This window comes from Canis lupus, chromosome 20 (genome assembly GCF_011100685.1).
Source record: "Canis lupus familiaris isolate Mischka breed German Shepherd chromosome 20, alternate assembly UU_Cfam_GSD_1.0, whole genome shotgun sequence".
Taxonomy (NCBI): domain Eukaryota; kingdom Metazoa; phylum Chordata; class Mammalia; order Carnivora; family Canidae; genus Canis; species Canis lupus.
Genome location: NC_049241.1, coordinates 46,316,228 through 46,337,690, shown reverse-complemented (window position 1 = coordinate 46,337,690; position 21,463 = coordinate 46,316,228). Strand labels below are relative to the sequence as shown.

General features: G+C 47.3%; 1 protein-coding gene and 1 long non-coding RNA gene across 3 annotated transcripts in view; one reads left to right on the top strand and one right to left on the bottom strand.

Moving 5' to 3' along the window:
- Nucleotides 1-6,588, bottom strand: part of MED26 (mediator complex subunit 26) — a 54,047-nt gene extending 47,459 nt beyond the window's left edge. The window contains exon 1 of one of the 2 annotated variants that reach the window (XM_038566955.1): nucleotides 6,333-6,588. In XM_038566955.1, coding sequence (XP_038422883.1) covers nucleotides 6,333-6,404 — 72 coding nt within the window. In that variant the 5' untranslated portion in view covers nucleotides 6,405-6,588. The remainder of the gene's footprint in view (nucleotides 1-6,332) is intronic. The other variant, XM_038566957.1, reaches the window with a different exon arrangement.
- A 476-nt stretch (nucleotides 6,589-7,064) lies between these two features.
- On the top strand, nucleotides 7,065-21,451 carry LOC119864721. The gene is made up of 3 exons (XR_005375037.1): nucleotides 7,065-11,943; nucleotides 15,080-15,203; nucleotides 21,404-21,451. It is a non-coding gene; the product is annotated as an uncharacterized LOC119864721 (long non-coding RNA).
- Nucleotides 21,452-21,463: the final 12 nt, after the last annotated feature.

Sequence of the window (21,463 nt, the reverse complement as noted above, 5' to 3'; positions counted from 1 at the left end):
TCCTCACACAATCACAGAACCTCTAGGAACTCTTGGGCAGGAGTCTGGGGGTCCAGACAGAGGTTCTAGATGGAAGGCCCAGGCATGTCTGCAAACCCACTTGGCACAGAGGTTTTGGATTGTCTCGAGCCAGCTCTGGCAATAAGCAAGAGCTCCCCCAAGCGCAGCAGGGCCTGCCTCCCAGGAACTCCTGCCTTCCCCTTCTGGGTTTGCCTTGGAAAGCCACACAGAGCTAACCCAACCCGAGGGTACACAGCTCTTCAAATACTTGAAAGCAGACCCCAGGACCTTCACAGAGCCTGATACTTGCCCCCTTCCCATCCCACTACTGAGAAGGCAAACTGTTAGAGAATTTGCCAGCTATCCCTCCAAATTCTGTTTCCCTTGGGTCAGAGACGAACCAAGAACTGACTTCCTGCATCTGACTCTAAAACTTTTCATTCAACTCAAATTATAAAGCATTCTAAAGAAGTAATTTCATCCTCTTTGAATAAGAGGATATCTATATCCTCTATATCTATATCTGAATAAGACACACAAAGAACTTTTCCATTTGGACCTAAGAGCTGTAGCCCTGTAAGACTACCCCTGCCCCCTCAACGTCACACCCCACCCCAGACTGCCCATTTGCAAATTCTCTTCCTGTTCCAGGTCCCTCTAGGGCAGGAGCTGGGCACCTACAGGTCTGAATCTCACATACCCAGCACCATAAGTAATTGCTAGAAATGTTTATTCAACTGCTGAGCCACCTTTTTCAGTTTTACCATATTTTGCCATAAACAGTGTAATCAGCTGGCAACTGAGATGTAAGTGTATGGCCTCCCCAGACCTGGAATTCAGAGACCACTTTTAAACACCGCATGCAGAATATTGGTTATGTCTTCCTTATGTAGGAAATATCCTCCAGTTCACAGAATCCCCCCCATGTCATACTTGTTCAGTTCTACATGCAGGCCCTGAGAGAGTGAATGAAGAGGAGGAGTTTCAGATGGGGGCTCCAAGTGTGGGCACTAGAAAGGCCAGGTTGAAAATGCACTGCCTATGCAGTCACTCATCAAACCACAAACTCAGTCACCCATCCCAACAACCAGCTGAGGGGTTCTTCAGGACAGCACCATGGCGAGGGGAGGAGGGGGGGGGAGGCACAACTTCCACGAAGAGACAAATCCCCCAGCTTCCAGATGGCAATTTAGAGTGGGGACCGGGCAGGACCTGCAGTCACCTAGGGACTGGACTGAGTTCTGGTTCTAGTTTAAGTGGAGCTCTAAGAAGATGCTGACTTAGACCCCAAAACTGAGGTGCAGGTGAACACAGCTCCTCTCCTTCACCTAACCCCAAGGCACACTCTTGAGGTGCATGTCCTTCCACATGCAGCTACATCTTGAGCCCAGGAGCCCATGGATAACCTTTTTATATCTGTATCAAGACAGAAGCCCCTTCCCAGAAACTGATTGTGGACAGTCTTCCAGGCCTCTGTGACCTTCCAACCAGGACAATGTACTCTAATCTCAACTCAAGTCACTTTCGAGGACCACTAGGAGACGTCTGTGAAGAAAGAAAGTAAAATCCACCTTCTTCTGAAGGAGAGAGAAAGAACAAGGACTTACACTGATTTCAAAAGTGACACTTGTTACCCACCTGTTTCCCAAACTCATAAAATGCCACACTGCTGTCTTCCATACATTCTGGCCATATCTAAAGAACAAAGATGAGAATGCCACTGCATTTGAGCAACCAGAGTAATCAGAGAGAATCCACATGTTTAGATTTTAACATGCTGAAGAGAATCAGAACCAATAGTCTTCCCTTTTATAATTTTTAACAGCCCTCCTTTCTGCAGAATCAACAGCATTTTAAGCTAACATCATAAATGCTATAATCTTGAAGCAGAAAATCAAGCTGGCACACAAGACTTATGAAAAACTCCATATCAGTTGGCAGTTGCCATACATCACAGCATGGTCTGGCCTAGGACTCTGTCCCTGACAGAAACCTCAAGATGTTTCCAGGACAGGCTAATATCATCAGCCTGTTAGATCGATCACAGGTAAATCTAAACCAATTTGTAATCTCATATAAACTTATGTGGGACAGAAGAGGCTCCCCACATCTTTTCTTACCAGCTCAGAACACTGCTCTCTCAGGCCTCTTCTGAAGTCATCTTTCCACCTTTGAGAGCAGTGTGTAGTGGCATTGTGAGTTTAAAAGTGCTGTCACTTAGGGGCACCTGGGTGGCTCAGTGGTTGAGCGTCTGCCTTTGGCTCAGGTTGTGATCCCGGGGTCCTGGGATCGAGTCCCACCTCGGGCTCCCTGCGGGGAAGCCCACACCTCCCTCTGTGTCTCTGCCTCTGTGTGTGTGTGTCTCTCATGAATAAATAAATTAAAAAAAAAAAAAAGAAGTAGAAACAGCACCAACACTTAAACTCTGGGTAAGTCCCTAACCTTAGGGCAGTCGCCTCAAATGAAGTCAGTAGAAACAAAAACATCTTGTCCTCTCCTGGCCACAGAAGGCGCCCACTAAACAGCACCTACTATCATAATGCTGTTGGCTTCTGCCCTGCAGGAAGGGGAGATGGGCTACTTGCTCCACCTCCCTTACCAAGCTGCTGGGGGGAAGCAGGAGACCCTGGTGAAATAATGCAAAGTCATGTAAAGTATATATCTTTCTGTCGAGTTCTGTCAGAATTTTATTATTTTAAGAAGTTCACACAACACATCTCGCATTAAAAGAAAAAGCTCTTAGAACAATTCATGTTAGAATCTGAACCCAGGATCTGGAAGGGGCTTTATGGGTGTATACATGGTTCCCAGTCTCACTTTGTACACAAGGACCCTGCAGCCCAGAGAAGCTAAGTGACATCTTAATCTTCAAATTCCTAGGTGGGAAAATTACTGTGTGTGTGCCTCTCTGTAGAGGCCCCTTGGTCTCTGACCATCTCCCCTTGGCGCCTGATGTCTGCATAACTGTGAGAAAAAGTTTCTGAAGTTTCCTGCTGGAAAGCCTGACCACCGGGAGGCCTTTACACAGATGCCTTGGGCAAGTTCAAGTCCCTTTCCACCGCCCCCCCCCCCCCCCCCCCAGTGCCCTCTCTGGCCTCTCTCTGCTCTGATTACAGAGATGCTCACCTGCTTTGAGCAAGGCCTGCCTTGTGTCATTATTCACCTTGTTATGGTGATACAGTACCCACTCTACTGTCTGTCAGACCTATTCTCAGATGCTGGACTAACATCTGTGTTCTTCACGGTTCTAGAGAGTTCTGAATTAGAATATTCAGCGCAGACTGAACTTCAGCGCATATAGCAGTCACACAGGCTTCACAGGCCCAAGAAGGATTCTAGGGTTCAGTCAGTTTAACCAGTCTCTAAAGTACCTAATGCTTCTGCTCTAGAAAAAGAAACAAACCATACTCACTGAAGCCCACATTCTGGTCAGGAAGACTCCTATGAAACGAGTGTTCTACAGACACAGACGAGAACCTAATCACCTGCTGAAGAGACCGTGTTTAGGTGGACAGACTCCAATCTCTAGGCAGAAGGAAGATACAGCCCCCAACTCTGTGCACCAAGATTAAGCTGGGACAAATGCGCACACTGCACTTCAGAGATTTTCAACACCCTGGCTGACATATGCCACAAGGAGAGTAAGGCTTAGGTTGTTCTGAAAAAACTGTTAGTTGCTTTTTGAAACAGAGTATAAAGGATTTGCTTTATTACTGAGTTGACAAAATTATTAACTCAGAGCCTGCTGTTGTAGAAATTCAAATACTCCAGAGGCTAGAATTGAGAACATAAAGACAACTTTCCTCTTAAGGACTCATTTGTCAAGGAGATGGTCAGTTACTTTGTTACTTCACTAACTTCTCAGATACTTGTGGGTATTAGGTCAGCTGCCTGACATTGATTTTTTAAGCAAAAGCTAAGTTTGTTAACCATAACTGCATGCCCATAAAGGTAAGCATTATATGACACAATTCTGTGTCGCTTCTCTCAGAAGAGGTTTAATTTTAGTGTTGGCTCTTCAACACTGTCCCCATTTTTTTTTCCATGAGTATCTTAAATATGTGTCAACTAACTATCCCAAAGTGGAGTTCATAATTGGGCAAGGTAGAGAAAAGCAGCTGTGCGCCAGCGATGCTTTCTTGTAGTTACCTCACTCTCACCTGAGCCCAGGTCAATCCAGAGAAACTGCAAAATTATGGTCGCACCATCTCTGCCGGTAACCTATTCTGCCACGGCTCCAGTTTCTCAGTGGAGTTTGCTCAAAGCCACACTCCTGTCAAAAGGTTCTGACGAGGCTCATGGATGGTCACTAGCAATGGCAGCATTTAAAGAGGCACTTTCCTCATCGCTCATATTCAGAGACATGTTTCCCAATTCCACTCACCACACTTTTATTAGCAGAACTCTATGCACACCCATCGGTAGTCCCTCAAAACAAACCATATGAAATGTGAACTACATGCCATTAAAACCATGGGCTTCTATGAATGTATCATCTCTGCACTCACTAAAATACAAAAAAACTGAGATTTGTTTTCTTCTCTCTCTTCTGGCTAACCTTCCTTCCTCCTCTCTCCCTAGGAACCTTTTAGATTACAGCGTTACAGAACACTGGAACCCCTGAGGTCACTGCTCCACCTAATCTACAACATCGTGACCGCCTGTCAAAGCGCCTCCTGATCCCAAAGCTCTCCTAGGTGGCATTAAGGATCAGTGCTAATATCTCAGCAACCTCTCAGACTCTCCTGAAGGCAAACAAGCACATGGAATTCAAGAAATTACACTCTGGATAAAAGATGCAAAAAGTCACCAAGGTTACGTTTCTCGTGTCACTTGTTTTGTCCTCTAATATTTCAATGTTGGAAACTGCAGCAGCACCAGGTACTGCAAAAAATTCTAGAAGGTTTTATATAGCTTGCGCCTACTCCACCCCCAAAGTCATAACAAAAACGTATACGACATTTGTTAAAGACAATTACCACCAAGTTGATCTTATTGGGGCCTGAAGAGGATTACTTATGATACAAAAACCAGCGTCTTAAGAAGATCATAACTTCGCAATTTTTACCAAAATTATACAAGCCAAGGCGAATAACTCTAAAAATACCAACCTAAAACAGAGTGTTAAGAGTAATTAGTCAAACTCATGTAAGGAAAAACAAAAACCCTACAGAAAGAGAAACCTGAGTTACCTAGCCCAAGATAATATTTTTTCCTTCGATCTCCAGCATATTAAAAAGTGATCTTAATGGCCACTTCCTGGTCTCCCAGCAAATGCAGGGGCTCGCTTCATACCTGGATACCACAACATCTTCCTATTGCTCAACCTGCTCCTGCCACAGGGGAAAATAACCCCTACTGCCAACAATCCTTTGGAGAAAATATGAGAACACTATGAGTCTTCCCCTACACACACGAAGGGGGGCAGAGGAGATCCCTTTGCAAACGGTAGCCTCGGTGGACCTCCGTCTGAGAAAGCCACACTCTGGGGTTAACCCTGACCGTCTAGGTGACAAACCACCAAGCTGGAACACTCAGGTGAGGGGTAGGGATAGACGAAGGAGGGCTCTTGAACAAACAGGAGAGAAAATAATCACCTCTAATTCACACCAAGAAGCGGGGCTCTGGCTCGGTTATAGACGCAACGGGCATTTAGGCCCAGAAAGGTAATAGGAAGAATCCCACCGTCCCCGAGATCATCTACCGTCAGCAGCGTTCCCAGGAGGGATCGGGCAAAGGCATGTCCACCGGCAGAACCAAGGGGGGACTCTCCACGCGCCCTGGGCAACCGGCTAAGGGCAAAGTAGGCTGGGGGTTCCCTATGAAGCCAGGAAGGTGCTTCCAGCCGGGAGAAGAGGGAAGGAGGACTTCCCTGATCACCCAAAAGGCCGAGACACAGGCGGCATAGGCTCCCGAGTCATACCCCGGACACCAGTTGCTCCACAGCCTTTCTCCTTCCCCTCCCCCCACGCCGGGAGGACTTCCCGGGGGTCGCGGGTCCCCGGGGAAGGGCGAGGTGGGTGAGCTCCGTCAGGAGCAGCAGGGGTCGTAGAGCTGGAGCGAGAAAGAAGGGAAAGCTCTGGCCTCAGCTCCCGTCTGCTCCGTCCGCCCAGGCCGCACGGAAGCCTCGGCCTCACGTACCGAGCGCCGCCAGACTGCCCGACCTGCCCCCGGCTCGGGCCCGTGGGGCGAGAGACCGGGATGGCAGCGGCCCTCGGGGGTAGGTGGGCGTCGGGCGGGTTCCCCGGAGCCCAGCGGGCGAGGGGCACTGGGGAGGGGGAGGGTCCCGGGCCCACGCGGCCTCCGTCCCGGCCCGCGCAGCGGGTACTTACGTTGCTCTGGGGGTCGATGGCCTGCAGCAGCCGGTCCCTGATCTGCTGCGGAGACGCCGGAGCCGCTGTCATTGCCTGGGCGAGGCGGGGGGGAGCGGCCGGGCCAGCGGGCGGGCGGGCTGAGGCGGGGGACGGGGGTCACTCACTCGCCGGCCTCCGGGAGCGGAGCCTCATGTTCCCCGCGGCGCCGGGGGAGGAGGGGGCGCGCGGGGTGGCGGAGAGGGGAGCCGGGGCTCGGGCCCGGGGCGCCACCGCCACCAGAGGAGGAGGAGGAGCCACCGGAGCCGCCGCCGCTGCTGCCGCCGCCTCGAGAACCAAACTCCAGTGAGCTGCCCCCGCGCGGAGCACTCTGGGTAACCCGCGCCGCACGCAGCGTCGGCGCCACGCTGAGGAGGTTGGGAGATAGGGCGGGCGGAGACGCCGGGCCTGGGCGGGGCTGCGCGCGAGCCCCGCCCAGGGCCCACACGCATGCGCGCGCAAGCGCACTGGACCGCCGCCCCGCCCCGCCCACCGCCCGGCCGAGGGAGCCGTTGGGAGGCGGTTGGGCGGGGCAACGGCCGCCGCCTGGAGGCCCCGCCCCCGGCCGGGCCGTGGGGAACTGAGGTTTCCGACGGAAACGCGCGGAGCGCGCCGAGTCCTTGAACCTGGGCGCCCCGGGCGGCCGCCTCAGAGGGGGGCAGCGGAAGGACTCCTCACTGGGGAGAAAAGCTTTCCCCACCGACGGAGGTGACGGGAGCCGCGGGCGGGGGAGGCTGCCACGTTTTCCGAGCCGGGGGTCCTCGGCCCCGAGGGCGAGGGCGACAGGTCCACGTTGTGGTAGCGCGCGCGGCAGGGTCAGCGGGGGGCGCCCCCCCGAGGGCGGAGGTCTGCGGCGCTGGGCGTGCTGGGATCACGGAAACGGGTCGCCGAGCGCCTCCGGGGGGAGGCGGAGCCGTCACGCCAGCTCGGGAAACGCCGCGGCCCGCCCAGGGAGCCCACCGACCCCGAGGTCGCAAACCCGAGTCCGCCGGGGTTGCTCATCCTGGGCACCGATGACGTGGGTGGGCGGGCCCCGGCCGCAGGCGCCGTCCTGCGCATTTTAGGGTACTCCGCATCCTGGGGCTCTACCCGTTCAACGCCGGTGGCGCTCTCCGGTCAGGTCAGCCAGAAATGTCTAGTCATCGCCAGACGTCCCCTGGCCGGCAGGGCGGCCCCGGTGGAGAACCCTGCTGGCGCGGAGGGTGCTGAGAAACGGAAACCCTCATTCTCTGAACAAAGCATTTCACAAGAGAGGAAACTGAGGCCCAAGGTCACCCAGAGTTCTAGGTCAAACCCAGAATTGTTCAATGTCAAGTCTAAGTGGAGTCTCCTTCCCCACCCCCACCTCGCTGCCTGGAAGCCCCGATACTGTTATGGGGCTAGAAGGCAGGCTGAGTGGGTTATTAGCCGCAGCCTCCCGAGAGAGAACTTTTTGTTGTTGTTGTTACAGGAAGACCTAGATTTAAAACAGGAGAGAGGCAGCTGATGAGAACCACACGCGCGCCTCGGATCTGTGCTACACCTGTTAGTCTTGCATTTGTCATGCTTCTGGGAAGCATTTTTATTTGCAAAAACGGCTGTTTCTGCACGTGGTTGTGGCTGCTTCCTTCTGCACATGTGAAAAGTTTTACATCACACTTGTAGAAGAAAATAAACACGGGCAAAATACTTCCTTTAATTTCCTCTCCCTCGTAGAAATGAGGTGATTTGTGTACATGGTCCAGGTTGGAAACCAGCCCATTTGGAGATACTCTTTATCTCACTTAAGATAAGCAAAATCAACAAGCTCTTCCCCCAAGCATATTCTGGTTCTGCCTTTCTTTTAATTTCTAACTCAGACGTACAAGATCTTATTTTTTTTTAATCAAGGGTCACATAGAAGCAATTTGTTCTGCATGGGTCATGTTATTTAAGAAAAATGTGGAAAGCACTCAACTTACCTGCTTTTTTTAAACATTAAGATGACTGAGTTCTGCATGGCCAGCTCTAAACACACACCAAGACATAGGTATACAGTTCAGCTCCACAGATGTGGCATATAGAGGGGCTCCATAAATATTTAACAAATGAATGCAATATTAAATACTGTACACATTAGGATGCACAGACACACATATATGTATATAGTTTTATTCCACATTGAACATAGATGTAGTGGTTAAAAATCAGATCACCACTCAATGAGAGTCTTGAAAATGTTAGCTTCTCGGGGACCCCTGGGTGGCTCAGCAGTTTAGCATCTGCCTTCGGCCCAGGGCGTGATCCTGGAGTCCTGCGATGGAGTCCTGCATCGGGCTACCTGCATGGAGCCTGCTTCTCCCTCTGCCTATGTCTCTGCCTCTCTTTCCCTATCTCTCATGAATAAACAAAATCTTTTAAAAAAGAAACTGTTAGCTTCTCTTAGGTCCAGGACAGATACTGCAGTTCACCTAGCAAGACTTCCTGCTTCAAGGAAGAGATACTTGAAATGACTTCTGTTACACAAAGGTGGGGCTAGGGACGCCTGCCTTCAGCCCAGGGTGTGATCCTGCGGTCCCAGGATCGGTCCCAGGATCAAATCCCATATCGGGCTCCCTGCATGGAGCCTGCTTCTCCTCCCTCTGCCTGTGTCTCTGCCTCTTTCTCTCTGTCTCTCTCATGAATAAAATCTTAAAAAAAAAAAAAAAAAAAAGGTGGGGCTCAAGGTAAATCCTCTTGTAATGGTTCTTCCATTACAACAGTGTGGTCCCAAGAACATCTATCCTGCCCCCATTCTGAGAAGACAAGATATTTTGTGCTTGTGATGCCCCTGAAAAGGAGCATCACACCTGCTAGTGAGGTGGCCCACAAAAAGGTAAGAGGCTCTGAGTCCATGACTTGGCTTTTGCCATGGGAAGTGGCAGGAAGGTGGTTTTAGGAGCCTGGGTGCAGAGCATCCTTAGCCAAGCTTGGCAGTGAGGGAGCCAGCTCCTTCTCCCTCAATGAACTTCAGTGGCTCAAGCCAGATGGACAGGCAAGGACATCAAAGAAGGAAGCTGTGAGCAGGTCAGCTCCCACAACTGCTCAGGACCAGTCTTCAACAGCGACACCACATGGTGGCAGGGACTCGCCAGGTGGACTCATTCATTCAGAAAGGAAAGGCAACTGTGCCTCCTTAGACACCTACACCCCCAGAAGTTGGGCAATTCAAAGGCGAGGTGATTGGACTTATCCCAATAAAGTATGTGAGGGCTTTGATGATTAATAGGAAAAATGAATACGAGCAAACCACTACCCCACTTTGACCAATTTGTTTACTCTGAATTTAACATCTGGTGGGAAATTTTTGAAAACACTCATATATTAACTCATTCAACCTTTTCGATGATCTCAGAAGTACCAAGAGATGGGCTTCAGAGTCCTGCTTGGCTTTGCAGCAAGTCCTATTTTTTCTAAAAGTGAAAAAAATTTCAATTGGTTTTGAATAGTCCCCATATCACTGCTTTTAGGAATGGCTCCAAAGACAGACCAGAGAACTTCAAATAACTTTACTGTGTCTTCAAGTAGCGGGATAGGACACAAAGGCATATTAAGAGGCACAAAGCCTGCTCCTGAGAAGCCAAGCACTGGAAATAGGTTGGGGGCCCAGTATATTGTTTGAGCAGGACCGGAACACCAGAGGACAAAGCCACTCTGGAGACAGCAGGACTAAGAAAGATGTTTAACAGCATTTTGACTGACATCATTTCCATATGTTCATATCCTTTGCCCCAGTATTTCACAACTTCTAGAAATGTATCCAAAGCAAGCAATCAGATCCAGACAAATGTGTGCATACGGGCAAGTTGACAGCGGCATCATTTACAAGGGCAAACGACTGGAAACAACCCAAGTGTTCAGTAAAAGGTGAGGATGTAAATAAATTAGGGGTCGACTCACAAACAGGAAGGTTATGGACAGGAAGGGACCACAGGATTCTGTAATTCCACCTGGGTAGTGGTCTTATGGGTGTATGCAACATGTAGAAATTTCACAAAGCTGGACATTATACTTCAAAAATACGTAAATAAAAGATTTAGACAGCCAGATGACAGATAATCTCAGGCACTGAAATCAGTATTGAACAACATGGAATGCTCCCAACTTCATATTACATGTTAAAATGCAGTATATAATCCATATATACATTACAATCTTAATTTTGGTTTTATTAAATCTATACTTCATGCACCCAATGCACAGAAAAAATACTGGAAGGAAAGAAGCCAAAATTTTTATAGTAGTTATCTCTGACAGGCAGGATAACAGGTGATCTTTTTTCTGATACTTGTCCCTGAAGTTTCGCATTTTCTAGAATGAACATGGAGTGCCTCCTCCTCACCTCATCCAGTGCTTGGGTTATTCTGACCTCTAGTAGCCTTTAGTTATCATCTTCTGATTTGGATACTGCTAATCTGAAGCGTGCCCATAATCTCCAAAATCCTGAACATGGATTTGCCTATGATGGATGTCCATCTAAATCCTAATAGACTATGTTTTCCCTACTGCCCTGGTTTTGTATTATTCTTAGTAAAAAAGAAAATAACATTGAGTACCTACCATGTGTCAGGTTGCACACTGAGGGCTTTACCTGACGACCAAGATGAACCCCACTGGGCAGTCAGGCCCTTGTGTCAGCCTCTCCCCTTGACTCTGGGGGAAGGGGCCTACAATTTGCTTTAGAGGATGCAGGAGAACCATGCCCTACCTGGTCCAGGTTGAAGCTTTAAGAAGGCCTAGCAGTTAACACCCAACCCAGCAAATCCACCCCTATCAATCTCGCCAAGAAAACTGAAAACCTACACTCATAGATTTGTACAGGTTTAAGTCCCCAGCAGGACTATTGATAGGTGCAAAGTACAAACACCAAATGTCCATCAACTGGTGAACAGATTGATGAAATGTATGTCCATAAGCTGGAATATTAGCCATAAAAAGGCACGAGAAGAAATGAAAAAGAGGCAGCAGCAGCAGGGTGGCATCCACCTTTGCAGATCTGGGAACACGGAGCTGCCACGTCAGAATATAGGGACTCAACCAGTGGTAGTGGCCCAAGGCCTCTGTGAAGAACAAGGTTCCCAGTGAGAGACAACACTGACGCCCACATGCCTAATCCTAGCAGGCTGGGACACCCTAGGCGAGGTGCCAGGCGTGTGATCTGAGAAGCCCTCGGAGCCCAGAGCCAGCCCCACTGTGCCCCATCCTATTTCCTGCCCACAGAACTGTGACTCAATAATAGAGGGTTTAAGCCACTGAGTACTGGGGTCATTTGTTACTCAGTGCTAGCTAACAGAGACACAGTTGCTAATGGAATCCTCAAGTGACACACAAGGAAGGAAGACTCTGAGGTCAGCAGTGAAGAGACACACAGTCATGACCCCTTCACCCCAAATGGTGCAGCTGGGATTTCAGGCTGGATCTTTCTAATGCCAAACCATGCCCTCTGGCCCTCATGGCTCCTTAACTCCCAGGCACCTCCCGCCTGTTTATCTTTGGCCACGTGTCTCCTGTTTCTGTCCTCTCCTGAACCTGTGCCCTGTCCCAATCTTGCCTGCTGACAGTTCTCTCCTCCGATCTGCAGCACACACATGTCCAGGTAGCTTATTTTCTTTTTAAGCTTTAATTATCTCCTTTATTATGCTGACCTTCAGCTAAGTACAGGGTAAAGAATAATCATACATAAAAACAACACAGCGCACATCATCTTAACACACACATGTACACACAAAGAGAATAAAGGATCACTCTCTCTTTTGATTCCACTTTTCCACTGCTGCCCATGCCTTTTTTTTTTTTTTTTTTTTTGGTGAATGCCCATGCTTTTTTTTCTGGTAGCTACAGGTATACTCCTATGGATCTCTTTCATTTGCACTTAATTCTTAAGAAGACACATAAGGTAATATGCTTGGGAGACTGTAAAACCGATTTTGTCTGGTTTTGGTTTGTAATCATAAAATTCTTCTTGCCTTTTCTTTTTTTAAAAAAGACCTCCAAAAAAAACTTGCTAAAATGGTGCCTTTGAAGTGCTCAAATAATCTAATCACTTGATAAAGTGATCTAAATCACTGCTAGAGTAGAGGCTGTCATTTTGCTTAATGCAGTTTTATGTTCTCGCAGTGACTCTTATTAAGCAAAGAAATAAAATCAGGGACTGTTTTAATTCTCTAGTGAATGATTTTGATAAACATTTTATTGAAGCGTCCACAGAAATAAGATCATCTTTTTTTCCTCAGTAAAGGAATCGCAGGATAAAGTACCAATCTGCTGTAGCTTTTTTCTGCTCCAGACAGCTCTGGATGACAAAGGGTTTGGATCTTCTTGTCTTCTGCTTTAAAACTTAGGGGACTCCCACTTCATCTCATGTAAGCCCTTGGCCTTGTGAGGCCCGCTTGCCACACACCGCACGTCACACATATCACCCACTGGAACATGCCACATATATACACTGTCCGGGTTCCTGGTCAGCCTTATTCGTCACCATCCCTAAGAGTGGGTTTTCTCCCCTCCTATCACACTGGTCACCTAACTATCCAACCAGGTACCCCGGTCCATGTTCCTCAGAGGAGTGGCCTAGCTAAAGTCATGTGACTGGATTTTGGACAAGATGATGACCCTAACCCAGAACTCTGGGTGCAAAGGCCAGTAGAGAAACATAATGAACCAAATCAGGTACAAGCCATTTCCCTGAGGAGCAGTAAGAACCAAGGGAATGATGTCAAAAAGCAACCAGGAGCAGACAGAAGCCACAGTAAAAGGTCCCAAACTGGCCAACAGAATGTCCTAGAAACAAAAGCTCAGTGTTGCGCTTTGACATTGAAAGCAACATGATGAGAGGTTATATGATCTAGAAAGTATTTCCTACAAACACTACAAGCTACACAGAGAGGAAGAGTGTCAAGTCCTGGCAACACTAGGTCCTGAGCCATCGGTGTCACAGAGAAACTGACACACAAACAGGAGTGATGACCTGTCCCCAAATCACTGGCAAGTAAGGGACAAGGTAGGGACTCACAGTGCAGGCCCATGACCCCCTCTCCATTGTTCCCAAACCCCACTGCTCAAAAAGCCCAAAGAATTTCTTTAACTTTGCATGACACCCATTTGGTTGGCAAAGCTTGTCCAAGGCTGTTTGGTCTTTGCTGGGCCAGGTCTGTGTGAATGTTAGGCTGTTTTGCTAAAGAAATACTATTCTTCAATGAGAGAGCGCTAGCGCAGATGCCTCAGGGGGGTCGTGGCATATATGCAGCATGCTGCTAGAAAGCAAGAGAGGTTCTGACTTTGGAATTGGCTCTGGTATCCCAGGCTTCTGGACAGGTCTCACAGGTAAGGAGCTACTGTGTGCTGGCACGAGCCACATGCTTTCCTAATCCATGCCAGCAAGCAGGTGGTAGAGCCCAAATAAAGTATTCTGGTGAGAGTGCAGCAGGAGGACCACGCTTCATGTCAGGTCTGCTAATAACCTCAGGGACTTTGGGCAAGTCACTTCCCTGGACTGACCTCAATTTCCTCATTAGGAAACATGGGATGACAGTGATACTTTGGCCACCACTTGTTGTGCCAAAGCATAAAGGTTATGTGTATAAAGCCTCAGCATGATGACTGACTTCTGTCCATGTAGTAAGAGAAAAAGTGCAGTTCAAGAAAGAACCCTAGGGGCGCCTGGGTGGCTCAGTCTTCTAAGCATTTGCCTTCAGCTCAGGTCAGGATCCCAGGGTCCTAGGAGAGAGCCCGACACCAGGCTCTGGGTTCAACGGGAAGCCTCCTTCTCCCTCTCCCTCTGACATTCTCTCTGCTTGTGCTCTTCTAATCGTTCTGTCAAATAAATAATCTTAAAAAAAAAAAGGAACCCCAATCCCACCTCTAATGGTGCATGTAACACACAAATAGACATCACATGCCAGCTCCACCCCACACACCTCACACATATCACACGCAGCACATGTAACACAAAATGCACTGCACATGGGCGCATTCCACACCTCCTTCATCTCACAATCTCACACCACACCTGCCCCACACACACACATACTGCAACTCCCAGAACACATCACATGCGTGCTACACACACATCATGTATCACACACATTGACAGGCCACAAACTCACATGACACATACCATACGCATACCTCACATGTCACACGTACTTGTCCATATACGCCTCTCTCCTTCTTACACACGCACAAACACATATGCACAAGACCAAGCCATTTATCAAAATTCCTCCTGGCCTCTCCCAAACCTGCAGTGTGCTTTCCAAGGTTGCTGAGGCCCACAGACTCCCAAGAAGGAGTAAAATTTTGATGCAAAGTGGTCAAACCAGGGAACTGTATGTCCCCCAACTGCAACGCCCCCCGCCCCCCTCCAAAGCCCTCCATGGCTAAGGTTCCCTCCTCCCATCATCCCAGCAACTCCACAGTTCATTTGTCTTAAAATGAATCTCAGAGCTGGATGATTTCACCAAACTTGGATGAGATTTCCTTCTCTCAGTAAAACATCACAAAGAGAGTTCAGGAAACAGGAGCAAGCAGATGTCCTACTTGAAAAGGGTCTAACCCACAGCCCATCTAACAGGAGCTGCCGCTTGCCCTGAGAACATCTCGAGCTCTTCTCCATTCCAGGCTTGTGGAAGAGGAGTACGGAGAAGGATAAATGTTCCATAAGCTCTATCTGTGTCTTTCTCTTTTTAACCTCAAAACGTGGTAATGATGGTGGTTTTCCTCACGTTTCCTAGATGCTCTGATGCTGACATCTTTGTGTGTGTTTCTTCTTTCCTGACTACAAGGGTAACAGATGTTTGGTGCAGACAATCAGTCAAGTACAACAAAGCATAAGATTCAAAACCCACCGCCTGATAGGTACACAGGAAATCACAGCACTGGTCTACTTTTTTGCGTGTTCATAGTTTTCCATAAGAAAGTTAAAGATACAAAAAGAAGTCATACAGCCTGCAAGGCCTGGTCAGATGTGTGCTGCCTCTGGCTGTTTTCATGCTATGACAGCATAGTTGCACAGCTAAGCAAGAGACTGTGTGGTCCACAAAGCCAAAAGTATTTACTGTCTGGCCCTGTGTGAGGCTGAATAACATCACCCCACCCCCAAAGATGTCCCAGTCCTAATCCTTGGAACCTGCAAATAAATGATGATACATGGCAAGAGAGAATTAAGGTTGCAGACAGAAGTAAGGGTGCTAATCAGCTGACCTTAAGATAGATTATTCTAGATGATCCCAGTTGGTAGGCCCAATGTAATCACAAGGGTCCTTAAGTGAGGAGGAAGGAACCAGAAGCAGAATCAGATATCAGGACAAAGACCTGAACAACCATTGCTGGCTTGGAAGGCAGAGGGAAGGGCTGCAGACTCAGAATGTGGACAGCTTCTAGAAGTGGCAAAAAGCAAGGAAATAGATTATCCTCTAGAGCCTCCAGAAGAAACCAGCTCTGCGAGCACCTTGATTTTAGCCCAGTGAGACCCATTTTGGACTTCTGACCTCCAGAACCGTAAGGTCATCAATCTGTGTTATTCTAAGCCATGAAGTGTGGCCATTTGTCACAGCAGCCACCGGGCAACTCATGCAGGTCCCTGACAAAGAAAGCCTTTTACTCTCTCTTTTTTAGAGGCAGTGTTGCCCAATAAGAGGTTTCTGCCATGAAATGCACTTGAAATGTACTTGGGACTCAAGGGTTGGGGTCACAACAGCCCCACAGGGTACTAGTGGCTACTGAACAGACAGCATCGTTACTCAAAGTGTGGTCTGGGGATCAGAAACATGGGCATCACCTGGGAGCTGACTGAAATGCAATACAGCAGCCTGTCCCCTTCCCCCCATCCCCCCACCCCCCACCTGTTATGTCAAATTCACACTTTGCCAAGACCCCTCAGGGATTCATGAGGACACCAAAGCCTGAGACACTATGATCGAAGCCATCACTCCATTTCACGCAAATACTACACTAGGGAACATCAGGAGGCAAATCCCTCTGTATCAGTCATCAGGGTCAGCGTTCCTGGGCCACAGGGAGTTCTTCGAAGTTCTTAATGCCTTGAAACATATTAGCAAAGGACACGAACTCACAGCTACTGAATTTCTACTACAGGCAGACCTTTGACCATATGTTATGGACTGAACTGTGTCCCCTAAAATTCATCTGTTAAAGCTTTAATTCCCAAAGTGACCATATATGGATTTAAGGCCTTTAAGGAGGTAACTCGGGTTAACTGAGGTCATAGGGTGGGCCCTTGATCAAATACTATACAAAGGAAAGTTCATGTGAACACACAGCAAGAAGGCAGCAGTCTGCAAGCCAAAGAGGAAGGCCTCACTAGGAACCAGTCCTGCTGGAACCTTGATTGGACTCCCAGACCCCAGAAACATAAGAAAAGAAATGTCTGTTGTTCAAATCTCCCAGTCTGTGGCATTTGGTTATAATGATCCAAGCAGACTAAGGCACTATCTCATTTAAGCTTCACAAAACCCATCAAGGAGGTCTTTTAACAAAAGAAATGACAGCAACAAAAATACTACCATTTATTGAATGCCCACCAAGTGTGAGGCAGGTTATAGGTACACATTAAAGCTCTCTCTCTCTCACTGTCCTCATATCATAGATGACGACATGGGGGTACAAAGATGCTACTTCACTGCCCCACATGACACTCCGTAAGGGACAGAGCCTGGGTCCAGCCCAGACCTCTACCTTGCTTTCTACTATAACCATCCTTTCCATGTTTTCCTCTGATTCGCAGAATAAACTCTAATTAAATGCACTAAAGCTCTATTCCCCTTAAAAGAATTTCTACAACTCCCCCTAGCATACTCCATGCCTTGTGGCCCACATTTATCACTAACAGCTGTAACAATAATGTGAACTAAACACAGATGAACAGAATCCACCTATGTCTTTACAATAAAATAAAATGAAATACAATACAATACAACACAATACTGGGGCACCTGGGTGGCTCAGTGGTTGAGTGTCTGCATTTAGCTCAGGGTGTGATCCCAGGATCCTGGGATCGAGTCCCACATCGGGCTCCACGCGGGAAGCCTGTTTCTCCCTCTGCCTACATCTCTGCCTTTCTGTCTCTCTCATGAATAAATAAATAAAATCTTAAAAAAAAAAAGAAAGAAAAATGTGGACTTTGAATTTCTATCTTGCTCTAGACCCCTCTGTTCAATTTCTCATGCAGGAATGCTCACTATTACCAAACTCTCATTTCCAGCAACTCTCAAGTGCCAGAGGGGCTCAAAGCGGATCAAGTACTTTTCTCTGTGCAATAATGGAAATCAAGGGAATGATGAAAACAAACCCCCAAGTAGAATTTATATCTTCCTTTAAAAAAGACCAGGCCTTTTGCTTTATACACAAACAGCGTACGTCTTTCATCAACATGGGAAAACATCGGGAGGCTTGTCAAATATTTCATAAACACAAATGTGGTTAAGGAGGAGATAATGAAACAGTTGAAATGAAAAGAAAATGCCTCACTAATGACAGCCTCGATGGCTTTTCAAATCTAACCACTTCAGAGGAGAGCCGATCTCATTATCACATTGTGTGGCTGGCGCGGAGGAGCTCTCACTCAGGAGAATCACAGGGAGCCCAGAAGAGATCTCTCCCCTAACTATCAAGAGAAATAAAATTATGTTTTGGTCTATTAAGCATACGCTTGAAAATGGCTGGCTCAATTTTCAGCAAATTCGAATGTGTTTATTAAAATCTAGACCACAAAGTATGTTGATAACTCCACTTGAGTGGCTCTGGGGGGAAAGGGCACCTTGAGATTCTCTATCGTCCCCTAGCTCAGAGGTCAGCAAATGTATCACATAAATGGGCCAGGAAGACAATATTTTCAGCTCCATCGGCCAGATGGTCTTTGTCACAACTCTGCCATTATATCAAGAAGGAACTAAAGCAGCCTTAGACAACAGATATTCGAAGGAGTGTGGCTGGGTGCCAATAAAACTTTATTTACAAAAACAGGTAGCTGGCCAGGCTCTGCCTGGGAACCATAGTTTCTGACTTCTGCTCTAGAACAACTGAAACTGAAGTGCAATGAGAAACCCACCAAAGAAAGGACATGTTCCACCTCTCGAGATGCCAAAGTGGAGGAAACGAAAGGGGGTTTCCAACATGAATCCCAAAGAAAAGGTGTGGCCAACTGCGGCCTTGTTTTCATTCTCAACATGCAGCTTCTCACTTGGCCGTGACCCCATGTAACATGCTTCTGGGCAAGTAGCAGTGGGTATTTATTACATAGATGGTGGTTAAGGTCCCTAATCAAGACCAAGGTGGAAAGCCAACTGGTGTGATATCAACTGCAGTCGCTTGCACAAAGAAAGTTATCTAGATGAAGCCTGAAAAATCTCGTCCTTATTAACAGGTTAAAACCAACTGAAGTAGCCTAATACCACTCCCAGTCAAAGCTGATGGGGATTTAGAACCCAGTTCTTATATATATGAAGGTACATATGTATGAACAAATGAACAAGGAACATGCAAACCGTCCAAGATGCATTTTTCTTTGGAGTTCTTAACCCAAAGCTGTCAAGACAGATCTCTTTTTAAAAGTGACCCCAAGGGGTGCCTGGATGGCTCAATTAAGCACCCGACTTCAGCTCAGGTGGCAATCTTGGGGCCCTGTGATCAAGCCCCACGTCGGGCTCCAACCTCAGTGGGGAGTCTATTTCTCCCTCTCCTTCTGCTATGCACACACTCTCTCTAATAAATAAATAAAATCTTAAAAAACAAAAAAAGGTGACCCCCAGAATTCATTCAGGATGATACTGAGATGGTCATCACAGTGTTATTTATAATAGATAAAAACTTGAGACAACTCAAGTAAGTCTCCATTGGCTGGGACAAGTTAAAGCAATTATGTCACGTCATTATAAAGACTTATTTGGAGTTATTAAGAACGGTAATTGTAGGAAAAAATATAGAAATGTATTCTCAGGTGACAAAAGCAGGCTAAAGATACAAAGATATAATTTATGTAACAAAAATGTGTGCACCATACCCAAGGCACATGCAGAGAGAAAGAGCCAGAAGGATGTGTACCTTGAGTGATGAGGGAAGGTGGGGAAGGTGATTATCGGTGGTTTTATTCCTTAGAGGAAGGCTGTATTTTACAATTGTGTCTACAACGAACATGCATTGATAGTAAGTAAGAAACCTGAACATAAAACAAAACAGAAGCCACTAAAGCTCCAGTGGTGGTACACAATGATGTGGCCTCCCTAGGTTCTGCAGAAGCACCAGTGAAGGGAGCCAACAAAGATCACAATAATAATCACAATGGCATTTATAACAGTGGGCGAAGTACAAGTTCAAAGCACATACAAGAGGACAGGCAAGAGGGCCAAGGTCAAAGAGAGATTTACTGACATCGTGAGGTAATTAAAACCCAGCACCATGAAGCCTGTCTGGCAGCCCAGAAAATATGAAGGAAATGACGCTGAAATGAACACAGTAGACCCTACACCACCTTATCTCCTATCAAGCCACGTCGTATCCAGGCATACCTCACTTCATTGCACTTCACAGACACTGTGTTTGCTACAACCTGAAGGTTTGCCGTCACCGGTCTCTTGGCCCCATATTTCCAGCAGCATCTGGTCGCTTTGTGTCTGTGTCACATTTCGCTAATTCTCACAACATTCCAAACTTTTTCATCATTACCGTATTTGCTTTGGTGATCCATGATCACTGATTACAACACACTGAAAGCTCAGATGGCAATTAGCATTTTTTGGCAATAAAATATTTTTTAATTGAGGTAAGCACGCTGGTTTTTTGGACGTGATGCTACGGCACACTTAAGAGGCCACAGTGTAGTGTAAACATAAATGTGTCGACATTTTATATGCACCGGGAAGCCAAAAAACTCATTTAACTTGCTTTATTGCAATTATTCGCTATATTGGGGCAGTCTGGAACTGAACCTGCAATATCTCCAAGGTATGCCTGAATATCGATACATGTAATGAAAATGCTAGAAAGGAAACAGGAAGACAGGAGAAGGTTTTTCATGCTGGAAAGCTGTTTCTAATGCTTTTAAATGATGTCACATCCCTTTGACGGTGTGTGTGCAGACTGCATGCACGAATGCGGGTGAGAGTACAGAAGATGCTGGCAGTGAGGACACCCGGGTTTTCAGTTGCTTTCTGGGTGCCAGGTGCTCAATCAGTCGGCCCACATTTGAGGTGCTGACCCTTACAACGACCCCTGGCAGATGGGACTTCCAGACCCATTTCGGAAACTGAAAACTGAGGCAAGGGTTGGGGAAGCAAGCAGCCAAGGTCCCACTGGCAAGGAGCAGAGATGGGACTTGAACCCAGGTCTAACTGGCCCAGAATGTGAGCACTTAAATGTTGGGCAACACTACGCACCCAAAACTCAAACTTCGATAACCTTCTTTGTGAACCAGGGTTCTTGAAAAGCTTCCTAAAGATGAACATCCGGGAGATGCAACTTTTAAAATGGACAGCAGCCTCCAAAGCTACACTGCTTGCAGGAGCTTAACAACGAGGTAACAGTTCTCTGGGAAAAAATACAACTATTGAAACAAAATCTCAATGACAGCATTCTCTTCTCAGAGCATGATTCATCCCCATAACTACAAATGCCTCGCCTCATTGAAACATCAGCAGCAGTCTGAATAAGGCAGCGAGGTTTCCTCGGTTTCCTCGCACCATTGACACAGCTGGAGGGATGACCAGCCCAGATCTCGGCACGCCTGTTCTTGCTGACAAGGACACAGGCCCAGATGAAGCTCGATTCAACAGCTACGTTCCCTGATACTGACAAACTGTAGGCCGGGGTTTGACAAGGGAATTAAATTATAGGAGCACTGGAGCAGAATAATGTCAGCTAAGCAGCAGTAAAAGTGGATTTGACCCTGGTCTAGCAAAACCCTACTGTTCTCATTGGCTCTTTCAATACTTCTAAAAGTAGCCAGGTCAAAAGCACATTTGCCCAATTCTGGCCTGACATTTTTTAAGGAAAATCCAAAAGGGGGAAATCTAACAGTGCCTCTTTTCTCACTTTTTTGACAGCCTCCAAAATGATTCCTCAGCGTTTCCCAGAGGGTAATTCAAAACAACTCCAGTTGGAAG